Below are 13,444 nucleotides of genomic sequence, written 5' to 3'. Positions count from 1 at the left end.
ATTCATCTGACTTGGAACCATGATCTGAACATAAGTTTGCTGCTTCATTTCTTACAGCTGTGCTGTGAAAAATGCAGAATAGTTAAAGAGTGATACATGAGCTTGACAAAGTACAAGCAATAATTCAAGGTACTTAATCACAGTGAAAACATGGTCTTTACTGAATATTAAATGTTCACTTGAAGAATGCAAATTAAGACTGAGTGTTTGACATAAGAAAAAAGATTGTGTTAGAGATCTATGATAAGGAAAGAGCACTGATTTATGATATGGTATACCGGCCTCTTTGAGGATTTCTATCTTAGTGTTCATATTGTACACTAGCTGAAATTTGTCTTACTACAGAACTCTTCCACATGTTGTATTAAAAGTAAGTTACTTTATGGCAGTATGATTTAACTTTTTTGTGTATGGTATTGCATCCAGAATCTCACCTGTTATAAAGTTGTAAATTCATGATGAATTTTTACAGTTGCCTACTGACAGTTTTTAATGTGGCTTAGTTATTTAAAGTAGTAACCACAGGGAATCCAGGACCTTTTTTTTCTGGCTAGTAATGGCAGATTTTAAGAGCCTGTCATTTTGTACATATGGGTAAAATTATAATAATAAGGTATTACTTTGCATTTACTAACTTTGAACTCTTGATGTATGTTGTTGCCTGGCCACTTGATTCGGAAGAATCTTCCTGGTAGCTCTCAGTATTTGGTGTTTTTTAACTGCATTTAATGATTTTTGGCTCTTCAGCAAACTTTGTCCTTTCATTAGTATCTGCACTTGTTACCAGCTCATTATCGCTGTGGTCCTCCACTGATAACCTCCCTCTTTTGTGAAGACTGACTGGTTATTCACTTTATCTACTGTCTTTTGCTTGGGAATGCAGATGTAGAAATGTTCTTAAAGAATGCTTCTTTTTTTGTGGTGAATGTTCTAATTCTTTTATTGGCTGAATTATATTTTACTTTTCATGTCTTAAAGCAGAGGTGGTTGCTTTGTCTTATTTCTTGAGCACAATTTAACCATGGACATTTATTTCTGTATACTCATTTCATTTTTGTTTATATTTTCTTTGTTGTCTTAGACTTCTTGGACTGTTAGTATTTTTAATTTATGTTGATTTTTAGGATGACTACTTTAAAAGAGTAACCCTTCCCTTACCTTCTTAAATTTTTACTGTCACTGTTAGTTGATTAATTTGTTTACTTTATTGAAGAAGTTGATTTTTAATGATAATTATGATCATTGTTAGTGGCTGAAGTATGTTTCAACTGCAGTTAATGGCAAATCAGGTACATTTTAGTGTTCTCTGTGGTGAAATAAGCAGTCACTCTGGTGAAGTATAAAACTCTTGCTGCCAAATGGACAAGTAAAATAATTGTAATATCTACTGGATAGTCCATACCCCAGTAGAAGACTCTTCACAGAACCCATTTTATTAGCATCCAATGTATTTTTCAATGCAGATTCACTGAGATTTTTTTATATATACAGGCAGACAGCTTGTTTGTAATAGTACTGAGGCTTCTCATCACTTCAGACTGATAGTGAGCTCTATTTCAATCTGTTTTAAATGTTACATATTAGTATATTAATTTACATTAGCAAGCAAATACAGTTTGAGTTATTTTAGTTTGTTGTGAATTATTTTAGTCTGTTTTAACCATTCTGTGTTAGTTAATTGATTTATATTAGCAAGAATTTTACAATGAATAGTGTCTGAGGAAAGGGGGATCCGTCTGTATTGAACCTCTGCATTCTAAGGTATTATTAATTTTTTCCTTGGTTTTAGGTCCATCTGTTATAAAAAACAAAATGGTGGGATTCATCTCACCTAAGTTAGGTATTTGAACATTGTATATCTAAAAATTTTCATAGAATGGTTGATGTTGGAAGGGATCTCTGGAGGTTCTCTGGTACAACCCTCCTGCACAAACAGGGCCAACCTAGAGCCAGATGTCCAGGTTTATGTCCAGGCAGCTTTTGAATGTATCCGAGGATGGAGACTCCACAAATATGATTCCTCATCCTAGATTCCCTGCATGGAAAGAAATGGAAAGAAGTAGACACTTCCAGAAGGTGCTTCATTTCATCTTAGGATAACCATCTAAGAGAGTTTAATTAAATCTCTTCTAAAGGTGCCTTTTTAAACTCTGTGTGTGTTTTAACATGATCTCAGAGAGGCTCATCCAGGTAGAGAGAGACCTGAGAAAAGAACAACCCAGGTTGCTGGTGAAGTGTGCACCAGTTACTGCTGTTTTCAGAAATAGAAACTCCACCTGGGTTTCTTGAAAAGTGTGGTGCTTTCCTCTGTAAAACTATTTCATGATTCTAAAGAATGACCATAGAAATACCCTGCTTCTAATTTTGACAGTTTTATTGCCTGCCCTTGGTACACATTATGTGTTTACCAAATATATGATATGCAGTCACAAGTTCTAAACTAAAATAGTAATCATAATTAGGATAATAGTTTTATTTGAATGCAATTAAATGTCTCAGAAGAACTAAGGAGGTAGTCAGTTTATGTATTTAGTATATTAGAAGCTTTTATGTTAGAAAAGTATAAATCAGCTGTTAGCAATTAATTTATAGAGAAAAAGTAATTTTTAAGTGGATGAAAAGTGTGAATGAGGGTAGAAGCCAAAGCTAGTCCTTGCTTAGTTGTGTTAATTCTGTCTGAAGATTGGGACTGAAGGAAGACTTTAAATATTTGGATAGGTTTAACCATCAGAAAAAAGTTTGTGTAGTATTTCAGCTTGCTTCTTTTTTGGCGTTTAATTTGAAGGCGATACCAACTGCTTTAAAATAGGCTATGAAATAGCCTTCTATTAAAAATGACCATTGAAGTTATGTACCCGTAAGTGATGAATTCTTTGTATATATTTATTTTAAAACATATTATTGCAGTTGTAATTATATAACTTCCTGAAAAAATAGAAATGTCTTAAAATTATTTTATAATTAATTTATTCTGTTCTTTTGCCTTTCTGAATTAGGTAATATATTTGCAGTTACAGAAATGTAATATTGGTTCTTTCAAAGTTCTTCAAGGTTACTGGGATAGAGTAGGATCATAAGAATCAAGCTTTGTTTCCTTCAAAAGTGGAAGATGTTTCTGCCATTAAAAGGGGATTTTTTTTTTTAAACTAAGTTTCATATTCAGTTCACTAAGGTGTTCTTCATTCATCTTTTTAAAGATATGTAAGTGGCTGATTGAAATTGGTGAATTCCGTTCCTTAAGGTATACTAGGTCTTGACTATATTTTTTCAAATTCTTGCTAATTCTTTTTTTTTTTTTTTTTTTACCTCCTAAGATGTGCCCAGTAGTTGTGCTATTTAATTGGAGCTGAGGACATTGATAGCATTTTGCAAGTATCTGGGTAAATAGGGGTAAAGCTATAATTTCATCAGTACTGCTGTTAAATCACTTTTCATCTAGGTGCTTGTTGCTCACTCAGTGCTGTCTCTCACTTGCACCAGCAGTAGGTTTCCGTGGCCACATGGTGAACTGATCTGTGGTAAAATTAAGCAAATTTTCCATGTCTGTTGTGGTCTAGAGCAGATCACTGATTCTTTTTCGGAGCATGACCGTGTGACCATTTGGGTGGTACAATGGAAAGGGCAGTAGAATCTTGCAAACACTTAATCAAGGGCAAATATTGGCTTATATCAGGAGAAAACAGCTAAATTATTTTCAGTGTCTTTTTATTTCTGAGAAGGCAAATTTCTCTTCAGAGAACTGTGGTAAAGCTTCAATTACTTTTGAGCCTTTCAGGTTCTTCAGCGTCTGCATTACATCTCTCTGGGCCAGGCTACCATTTCAATTACTTTATAGGAAGGAATATTTCAAATATGAAAGAATAGTTAAAATATTATTAAAAATTTATTTTATGAAAGTGTTGTATGACAAAATTGAATGTAATATTTTACTATTAGTGCGTATATTTTGTACAAGCTATGTTTCAGGTAGCATGATTGTTAATTTGCTGTCTTACAGATCATAGCTGAGAGTTTATCAAAATTACCTCTCATCATGCAAAAAATGTTTAGTGCTGGTCACAACGAAGGTATTAAAGACACTAAACTATGCATTTCACATTGTAATACTATCCTTGTCTTCTTTTGTAGCTGGTTGGTGGCGAATTTGATCTAGAGATGAACTTTATAATCCAGGATGCAGAGAGCATTACGTGCATGTCAGAGCTTTTGGAGCACTGTGATGTAACGTGCCAAGCAGAAATCTGGAGTATGTTCACAGCAATTCTACGTAAAAGTGTCCGTAATTTACAGACTAGCACGGAAGTTGGCTTAATTGAACAGGTACTGCTGAAGATGAGTACTGTGGACGACATGATTGCAGGTATAAATTGCCAACTGATAAAATAATTATTGCCTTCTTGAACTGTCAATGTTTTGTGATTATGGAAGGGTTTGGGATATCTTGCTTTTTACTTACAGGGATATTTTGATTAGTACTGCTATTAAGTCAGAAGTACTTTTTATCAATTTCAGAAAAATGACAAAAAATATATCCTTAGTTTGAAATATGTGTAGATACATTGTCTAAAATAACTGCCTGTTAATTCATTTAGAATTAAGAACAGTACATGTTAGGCTACTTACCTGTCAAGGTAATATTTTACGTTGTAAGTGCATTGATAATTTTGAGTTACTCATATGTTAGACTTGCTATTATGATCCACTTTAAATATAACCTATATCTGATATCATATATATAGCATATCAGAAATTATTCATAGCTTTGTATGCTGGACATTTGGATTATATTAAACAATCATTTGATAATGTATAGCTCTGCTCCCTATAGTATCTCTTCAGTTTTTATACCTGTGTTTTTTAATGTCCTATAATTTTTTACAGCATTAAAAAAATAGCATACTCTGCCTACTGAAAATAAGTGATGAAGTTGTTGCACAGATAAGCTTTTCAGAGTATGTTTGAAGGAGTTCATGTTATTCCATGCTGTGTCCTGTCAGTAGTAGGGTACCGATTGTTATCCTGAATTACTTGGTTAGAGGAGCACTATTAAATATGACAGCTAAGAACTACATATGGTTAGTATTTATCTACTCCTTATTTTTCTTGTGGAGAAACTTAAGCTGAGCAGTTTTTTTCAACTCAGTGTAAAGGTAGTTCTTAATTTTTCTATTGTTTGGTACTGATAATAGTAGGATATTTAAATTGTGAGGCATTTTTGAAAGACTGAAGAGGTTTGTCTTCCATAATTCTAAGATTTTAGGCTTTGTGGAACAGTAAACTGGCGAGGATTTCAGACCGGAAACGAGGATGATAACAGCACCATGAAAACTGGTTTATTCAGGAATGTTTTTGTCCTTGGCCTTTTCGGTAAAAAGGTGTCTGTAGTATTAAGTATTTGAAAAAGCTACATTCTGTATTTCACAGCAAAACTTAGCAAACACCTTGTTGATTAGGAATGAATGTATGTGTAAACAGTAAAAACAGCAGTCTTATGCTAAATATTGTACTGCAAGGTTCAGACTGAAGTATAACAGATCAGTAGGTTCACAAACCAATTATTTTCACCAAGTAAATTTTGTCTTGCTGGACTTGTAAATATGTCAGAATAGTATAAGGGCAAAGATACTGTTTTATTGCATGTTATATTTAACACATTAGCTAATTAAAAGAAACATTTTTATCCTGAAGTTTTTCAGGGTTTCACTCGTGGAAATAATGTGCTTACATCAGTAATCATACCAATAAAATTTGTACAATTTGAACTCCCCTAAACAGTACTTCTGTATGTGGCATATGTAACTGCGATGATTTCCCCATTAGAGGGAAATTTTAAAAAATGCTTAAGCTAATTGTAGAAGTCAGAAATCAAGAGTACATGATCTAGCTTCCAGGAGCATTTGGGAACTGAAAAATCACTCTGAATGTAAAACTATTACTATAAACCACGGGTTGTACATTAATAAAAAAATTAATGGAGCCTCTACCCCATTAAACTTGTTCTGAGAGTGGTCATACAGTATTTCAGAAAGAGACCTTCCACAGAAAAAACATCAGTAAGCTTGCTCTTCCATATACTTACATGGATGAAGAGAGCACATATTTAAAATCAAAACTGAAAATTGGAGGTCTGGTGGCATTTTAGCTCTATGATGTGTGTCATATTATCTGAATAGTCTTCTGTATATCATAAGCAGGGATATAACAGAATCCCACTTTGTAGGGTCTTTTTCTGAGAAATGCAAATAGATGAGAATACTTGGTCTTTTTGAGAATTTTCCTGACACAGACATGGAAGTAGCCAAATTCATCATTTTGCTTTTATCTCTTGATTTCTGCAGGCACCTCACCCTCCTTTTATAAATGGCAACAATGTTGGTAATAAGTCAGAAGTAATAACTAGTCATGTAGTAACTAGTCCAATGGTAGGCACTTGATGACAAAATCAGTGACAACTAATGCAGTCTGTGTTCCCTGATCTGCTATGCAGATGCTGAGGTCATAATTGACTCCAGATGATTGCAGAACCGCTTTGCTCCAAATATTTCCATGAACTTTCAAAACCCAGAGAATAAAGTAAAAAATTTTGTGGCAAAATTATTTTTAACACTCAGGGAGGATGCTTTGAATAAGAGCTGTGTTAGTGCTTGCTGCTAGGAAGTTAGTACCGCTTTCTCCCCAAAATAGCTGCTAGTACTGTGTCAGCCCAATGTTCTGCAGCTGACTTTCATCATCTGTGAAGGGTATAGGTTTTCTGGCTTTTATTTTTTTTGGGGGGGGGAGTTGTTTGTTTTTAGGTCATCTCACTTGTTCCTTTGAAATGCTGTGATTATCCCTAGATAAGGTTTAAATAGACAAGACAGGCATAATCTCTGCTTTATCTTTTGACAGCACACTTTCAGGACCAGTCTAAGTCTGAAGCCACTCTTCTCTGGTTTTATGAAAGTTAGACAACAGCAAATAAACATGTACCCAATCTTTTGCAGTAAGAAGAACTTGTCTGTTTAGACAAAGTTTGTCAGATTAATGAGGCTTAGCACTTTAAATATCTCACTTCCTGACGTTTTGCAGATTCTGTGGTCAAGAATAAAAGCTTAATCACCTTGAAAGTCTCAACTGCAATCCAAATGGGATCATTGCCAATTTGCTTTCCAGAAGCATCACCTGTCAGAAGTCATCTTTTTACTGTGATAACCTGTTATACTAAGATAGGGGATGGTCAGCCATTTCATCAATGGTTACGGGGAAAAGACTACTAAAATATTTTGCGTAGGCAATTGGCACTTTTTTTTTTTAAACAGCTGCACAGGATCTTCCTTAAGGGATTCACTTCATACAGTTCTCTATTTCCAGGTGATGAGTAGTGAAGCAGATCATCTGCTCTGAGAGACTCTTTGAGATAGCATGTCTGTGATACCTTCAGAGAAGTCTGAATGGTGGATGAGAAAGTAGCCTGAACTTGTACAGAGTTAATGCCTCCCTTGAGCCCCGTTTTATTTCCCACAGTTCTGTTGTGATGCTGCAGGTAATTGGTCTAAAATTGCTGGAACTGAATTCTTAAGCACTGTTTCAGTTCCCAGTCTTTAAGCAAAAATGTTAGGTTTTGACTGTTCTGTCATTAATGGGCTGTTAACAAACATTTCTCTTTCAACTGGTTGCATAAGCAAAACTGCAAAATTGTCACATTTTCTATTATCAACCTGTAGAAATTCATTTACCTCACCAACAGAGTTAAAATTCACAATTCCACGGCTGTCTGTTATTAAAAGATTAAGGAGGCATGAGGTTAGTTTTCTGGAAGTTGCATTTTCAATGTTGTTTAATATGTCTTCTAAAGTTAATGCCATACCATTCCATTTGATATATGCATATTGTTACCTGAAAGACAGGCAGGATCTTACCACTGTATTTTCATACTAAATGACTGAATTAAGCATTCCTTCATGGTTTCAGGTTAATTTATATATCGTATATAAATTGCTTAGTATGAAAGTAGTCAGAAGGTGCCATTAATAGAAATCAAATCTGTTGCATTTTAGAAATGCATTCAATGTTAGAAACGGTGCCTGTTTTCTCCTTCCGGACTTAATATTATTTTACACAATTTTGTTTCTGAAACGAGATCATAGATAGCAGTTATATATGTGATCTTATTTAATATAAAAAAAATGAAGTAAACATTAAAAAAATCCAATTGTAGTATGTTTTGTGACCTTTGTCCACTTAGAGATGAGTAGATTATTAGGAATTATAAACCAGATGTGGACTGACTCTTTCATATGAGATTTCTAATAAGTATGAATAAAATTATGTCATAGAGCACAGTTCTTTTTAAGTCTTGTTATATTGAAACAAGAAATAAACCTTTAGAGGTGTTGACAGCAATATTTTCAAGTGCTTTGACTTCCAGAGAAGTTCTTTGCTTTATCTTTACTTGTTACCTACTGGGCTTTAATCTTTCAGGTCTTTGTTTTACCCAGAGTTATGTTGTTAGGGAGCTTACATTTATTTCTCTCCATCAACGTTTTTTTCATTATTTATAAATATGTATTTCTAATGCCTGTGGGTTCAAAACATCTTCAGGTGAAATAAGAAATTTTCTGTGCCATAATGTAGTACAGGCTGTAACAATGAAACAGAGCAGCACATGTTCAGTAATTTTAAAAACCTGCCAATAATCTGTGTGTTTAACTGTATTAATTTACCCTTTTGTCATTCATCTATATTAGAAGATTTTTTAAAATGATGTTCTGATTTTCACCAAATAACCTTGCTTCTACACAACGCTGTTTCTCTCTAAAGGAAGCAAAATTTGAAGTAGCTTAATCTAAAAAGCAAGCTAAGACTACAAAATAAAAATTGGGAAAATCTTAGCCAGAGATTAGTGTTCACTTGTGCTGACTTGCCATTCCGAGTTTTCAGTGTGTTACTGTTCTCAGTTTCTGATCACGTGCAATATGTGCAATCACCGCCAGCTTCACATTGTAGGCCGGAGCCTGTAGGCCGGAGTGAAGGGGGCAGATGCTTGTAGGTACTAGAGGAGGAGCTGAGTCATAGAATTCCCCATCGTGAAAGACAAGGGGGTTTAGTTTTCTTAGCTTAATTTTGCTTTCCCTTAAGAAATTCTCTCACTAATATAGTGTGGTGCTAATTTTAAAGGGAAGATTAAATAAACTCTTCCTTTAAAGACAGGGGAAAAAAAGTCTATACGTGAATATTAGGAATGTATTCAGATCTTATGGTGAAAATGTCTGCAAGTTGTTTTTCTATTGCCTTTCCTGACATGCAGTTTCACCCATTGAACACCTTACTATGTCTCCTGTAAATTAAATGATATTTCAGCCTTCACACGTGCCTTTTGCTTACTGAGGACCAGAGGTTCATTTCATAGTGGAACAAGCTAAATAGATATTGATAGTTTTACTCACACATACGTAGGGATTTGCAGAGAGAAAATTTGTTTTAAAACAAAATATCAACATGAGATGTCCTTGAAAAGGACGGATGCTTTTTAAGACTACTCTTTGTCAGCGCCTGTAAGAGTCATCCTTTCACTAATGAACAAGAACATGTAGTCCTGCAAATAAGATACAAGTTTATTCATGTCTTCTGCAGGTTTTATGGGGGGAAATTTCTGATCGTTGAGCAGACTGAAAAAGTTTGTTAATGCCGATTCTATTGCATCATAGTTTTTTTTGTTTTGGAAACGCAGTACTTCACTGCTTGATCTCTGAATTAAATTTCTTATGCCACATCTGTGAAGATAAGCAAATTATTTTTCCTCTTGCTAGAGGAAGTAGTAATTCTTAGCAATGCGTTTTATTCTAGAAGAAAGTGTGGAGTATCAGGCGAGGTCTAGTATCCCACAAGCTAACAAACTCTGAAAATGAAATTCTGTGTTTTAAAATAAAGATCCAAGCATTAGCAGTAATTTTAAACCTGATATTCTCTGAAAGGCAGGCTATGTAATGTTATCACTTTAAAAGTTTATGGGTTTTGAGATATTTTAATGAAAGCTGTATTACATCAATTCATTAGTAATTTTGATATCTTTTTTATATTGTCAACTTTTATTGTTTTCTCACTATGATTTTTTTAGGGTTTTTGTGGGTTTTTTTGCTTGTGGGTGTCCCACCCCACCCCCCAGCCTTTCATTCTGGTAAAAAATAGAAGCATTATCAATGTAGTAAAGCTGTGGGAACCATACGAACTCTCAGTATAACATGCTGTACTTAAGTTAAAGAATGTCAAGCATCTTAAGTCAGAAATTTTTGAAAAATGCTAACTTCAGAGAAATGACGGAAACCCTTCTCCCAAAAGTATGTAACAGAAAGGAGCAACCAAGTTCATAATGTATGCTGAATGTTGTGAAATGGGAATAATTAATTCTTCATAACTCTAATAGATACTTTGTTCAGTGTGATGCAAAATCTAAAACTGCGTATGTAAATTTATTTCTAAAATGACTAAAACAATGAGAATATTAAATCCTTTGTAAAATATTTAAGGCAACTAAGTTTGATTTTTAGAATTTGTGAATACACTTGCTTTTAAAGGTATTAACTTTTGCAGCTTTTTTGTCAAAACAATGAAATTCAGAGTTCAGAATAACTTTATTTTCCTTTGAAGATCTCCTAGTTGATATGTTGGGGGTTCTTGCCAGCTACAGCATCACTGTCAAAGAGTTGAAGCTTTTGTTCAGCATGCTTCGAGGCGAAAATGGAATCTGGGTAAGCTGTGATCAGATAAAGCATTAAGTGTCATTCCATTAGAGCCTGAAGTTAACATAAATTGTCTCCTGGGACATATAAACTTGAATTATTTTTTTTTTCTTGTTGATTGAACATATGTTTATGGAGCATTTTTGCTAACTACTTTAGAGTTAATTTGCTGTGTTGTTTGAAAACCGTCCAGTTTCCGTTGTAGCCTAGAGAGTACAAAAATGGTTATATTGACTTCTGTGCAATTTTCTTGTTTTCACAGCCAAGACATGCGGTTAAGCTGTTATCAGTCCTTAATCAGATGCCACAGAGACATGGGCCTGATACCTTTTTCAACTTCCCAGGCTGTAGTGCTGCAGTAAGTTTTCAACCAAAATACTACAACTTGAGGAACAAATAAATTGCTCCTAATTTGCATTTCCTTTCACTTGTTTTTGGAAATTCTTGAAAAGGAAATGAGAAGGGAAGTACGTGCTTGAGTAGCACAGACCTTGCCTTCCATAGGTTTGTAGGGTAGTTGTAGGGTTGAGAAGTTGCACTTGTGAGTATGGAATGTCAAATAGCAAATTTTTTGTCTGGGGAAATGATCATAACAGTGAAAACTGAAAAATCCAAAGAACAGTAAAATTTTATTTGAAAGATGTAATTGGTATTATATGAAGCAGAGGCTGGAGGAAAATATAGGGATGAGCTTGTGTGTGTCATCACAGTTTACTGCGACAGCTTAGTCACAAATTTTATTATATCTTTTTCTTTTTGTCAGAACTCAGCTGTTTCCCTCAAGACAGGGATTTAAATGCAGTGTTCTTTTGGCTTTACTTTTTGAGATAACTTAAAACAATGAAATTATATTTCCTTTCTAAACCTCAAATGAATATTCTCTCTTCCATTCACTTCATGTACGTTCAGAAAAACCTACAAAAATATTCAAACATTGTATACAGGTTTAAAAATATGATTATTACGGCAGTAAGTCAAATGCTTAAAAATGAGAAATCCAGATTTGAAGTTCAGTTCCATTCCGGTATGGAATAGTATATGGTCATGGTAGAACTTGGAATCTTTTAATGGGGAATAATCCTGGGATCCCTGTCTTTTCGTACCAGTGCAGGAAGGGTGGTAGGAGCTTGTCTTTGGCTCCTCTACCTATATTTTCTCAGTAGTGCCGATAGTTTTCTTCAAGCATAAACCACCACCTCCTCTTCTTTGTGAATACATATGTTGGTGTGGTAGATAACACCAGGGAAATAAACTGGCTGAAAATAATTGGTTTTCACCTGGGTTATTTTTGGCTAGATCTCTTCCCTGATCTTGTTTGATATTCAGCTGCACAAACAGATGTGTCAGCAAAATGCATGGGGCAGATTGTGTAGGAATTAATTACTGAGTTTTGAAAGAGAGGGTTTCATTTGCTACTGCTAAATTAAAACCACAGTTAACCTCTCCTAAATGTTCATGCAGCAGCAAGACAGCTGTTGCAGAATATGAATGTCTACAATGACACATACTGCTTTGATATTTCTGGGCTTCAGAGGCAAACCCTGATGAAAAGTCTCTCTTAAATTTAATTTTGTATTAGAGCTTCAAAAAAAAGTTTTGCAGGGGAAGAATTTCTAATATTCCTCCCTGTCCAAAGAGATGCATCAATTATTGGAAACCATATTTAAAATTAAGTTCTCAGTACTGACAGCTTTACAGGGACATAAAGTTTCTTGATTGAAATGCACGACAGGCATTTCTGTTTTCTTGGTTAGGATCTTGTTTCACATACCACTCATCATTGACTCTGCACCTGTATATCAAGAAATATTATTTTCAGTTTTACATTTCTTGGGTAGTGCATGTTGGATTACACTATGAAGTTCTGGAGAGGATTCATCCTCTGAAGTGGACCAAGGGCAATAACTTATGAAATGACCCAAACAACAAAGCACTTCATTAGAGGAAAGAGATTGGATAGGACCTAGTTTACTAGCACTGAGTTCAGGTTTTCAGGTGTGATGCAGAGTGATGGCATCAGACAGAGAAACAGCATAATGTTTACCTGGCATGATAAATATTTGATTGGCCCTTTTTAAAGTTGGGTGCGTGCTCCTTGTATAACCAAGACTTCAGTGGTAGTACGAAAGAGCCAAGAGTCTGCTGAAACAGTGTGCTGATCTGCTGGCGAGATCTGCTTCACTGTCCCAACTGAAGGGGTCTTCCCAGTACTGCATTACCTCTATGCCAGTCTATAAGTAGCACTTCAGCCACTCCATTAGGAAGACACCTTGTGATGGTGGTACTATTCCCAGGTGTTGTTCCTGTTTCTCATCAAGCAGCAATTTTCCTGTTTCAGGCAGGGAACTCCCTCTCAGGAGGCAGGAGTGGTGTCCCAAAGGAGTTCCGTGAAATGTTTTGAACTGAGCAGTCGGTACCAGGATAGTAGTAGAATTGGTGTTATTTCTGTTGCCTAGTCAAGTACTAGCATAATTTGAGCACATTGCTATATCTATTATAAAATTTACTGTGAGTTCTCTGACATTCTTAATACCCTATTTCTCTCCTCTTTTATCAGTTGCCTTGCATGTAAAATAATGAAAATTCAGTCCCACTCTGTACCATTTTTTAATGTACTTGACTAAAGTGCCATAGAATCTTAGTGTGGTTATTATGACTCTATTGCCAAAAGACTCATGGCTGTTCTAATTTTAAGCAATAAATGAGTTTGCTACAATTCTTTGTAG

The 13,444-nt window shown here is 34.9% G+C and overlaps 1 protein-coding gene across 7 annotated transcripts in view; it reads left to right on the top strand.

The window, feature by feature from the left end:
• NBEA (neurobeachin) overlaps positions 1-13,444 on the top strand; it is a 505,018-nt gene that overhangs the window by 83,135 nt on the left and 408,439 nt on the right. For all 7 annotated transcript variants that reach the window (XM_064441021.1, XM_064441019.1, XM_064441015.1 and 4 more), the window contains exons 2-4: positions 4,129-4,360; positions 10,627-10,727; positions 10,981-11,076. In XM_064441021.1, coding sequence (XP_064297091.1) covers positions 4,129-4,360; positions 10,627-10,727; positions 10,981-11,076 — 429 coding nt within the window. The remainder of the gene's footprint in view (positions 1-4,128; positions 4,361-10,626; positions 10,728-10,980; positions 11,077-13,444) is intronic.

The sequence above is a fragment of the Phalacrocorax carbo genome, chromosome 1 (genome assembly GCF_963921805.1).
Source record: "Phalacrocorax carbo chromosome 1, bPhaCar2.1, whole genome shotgun sequence".
In the NCBI taxonomy this organism is placed as follows: Eukaryota; Metazoa; Chordata; class Aves; order Suliformes; family Phalacrocoracidae; genus Phalacrocorax; species Phalacrocorax carbo.
The sequence above is the reverse complement of the archived record's forward strand: the minus strand, read 5'-3'. Positions and strand labels throughout refer to the sequence as shown.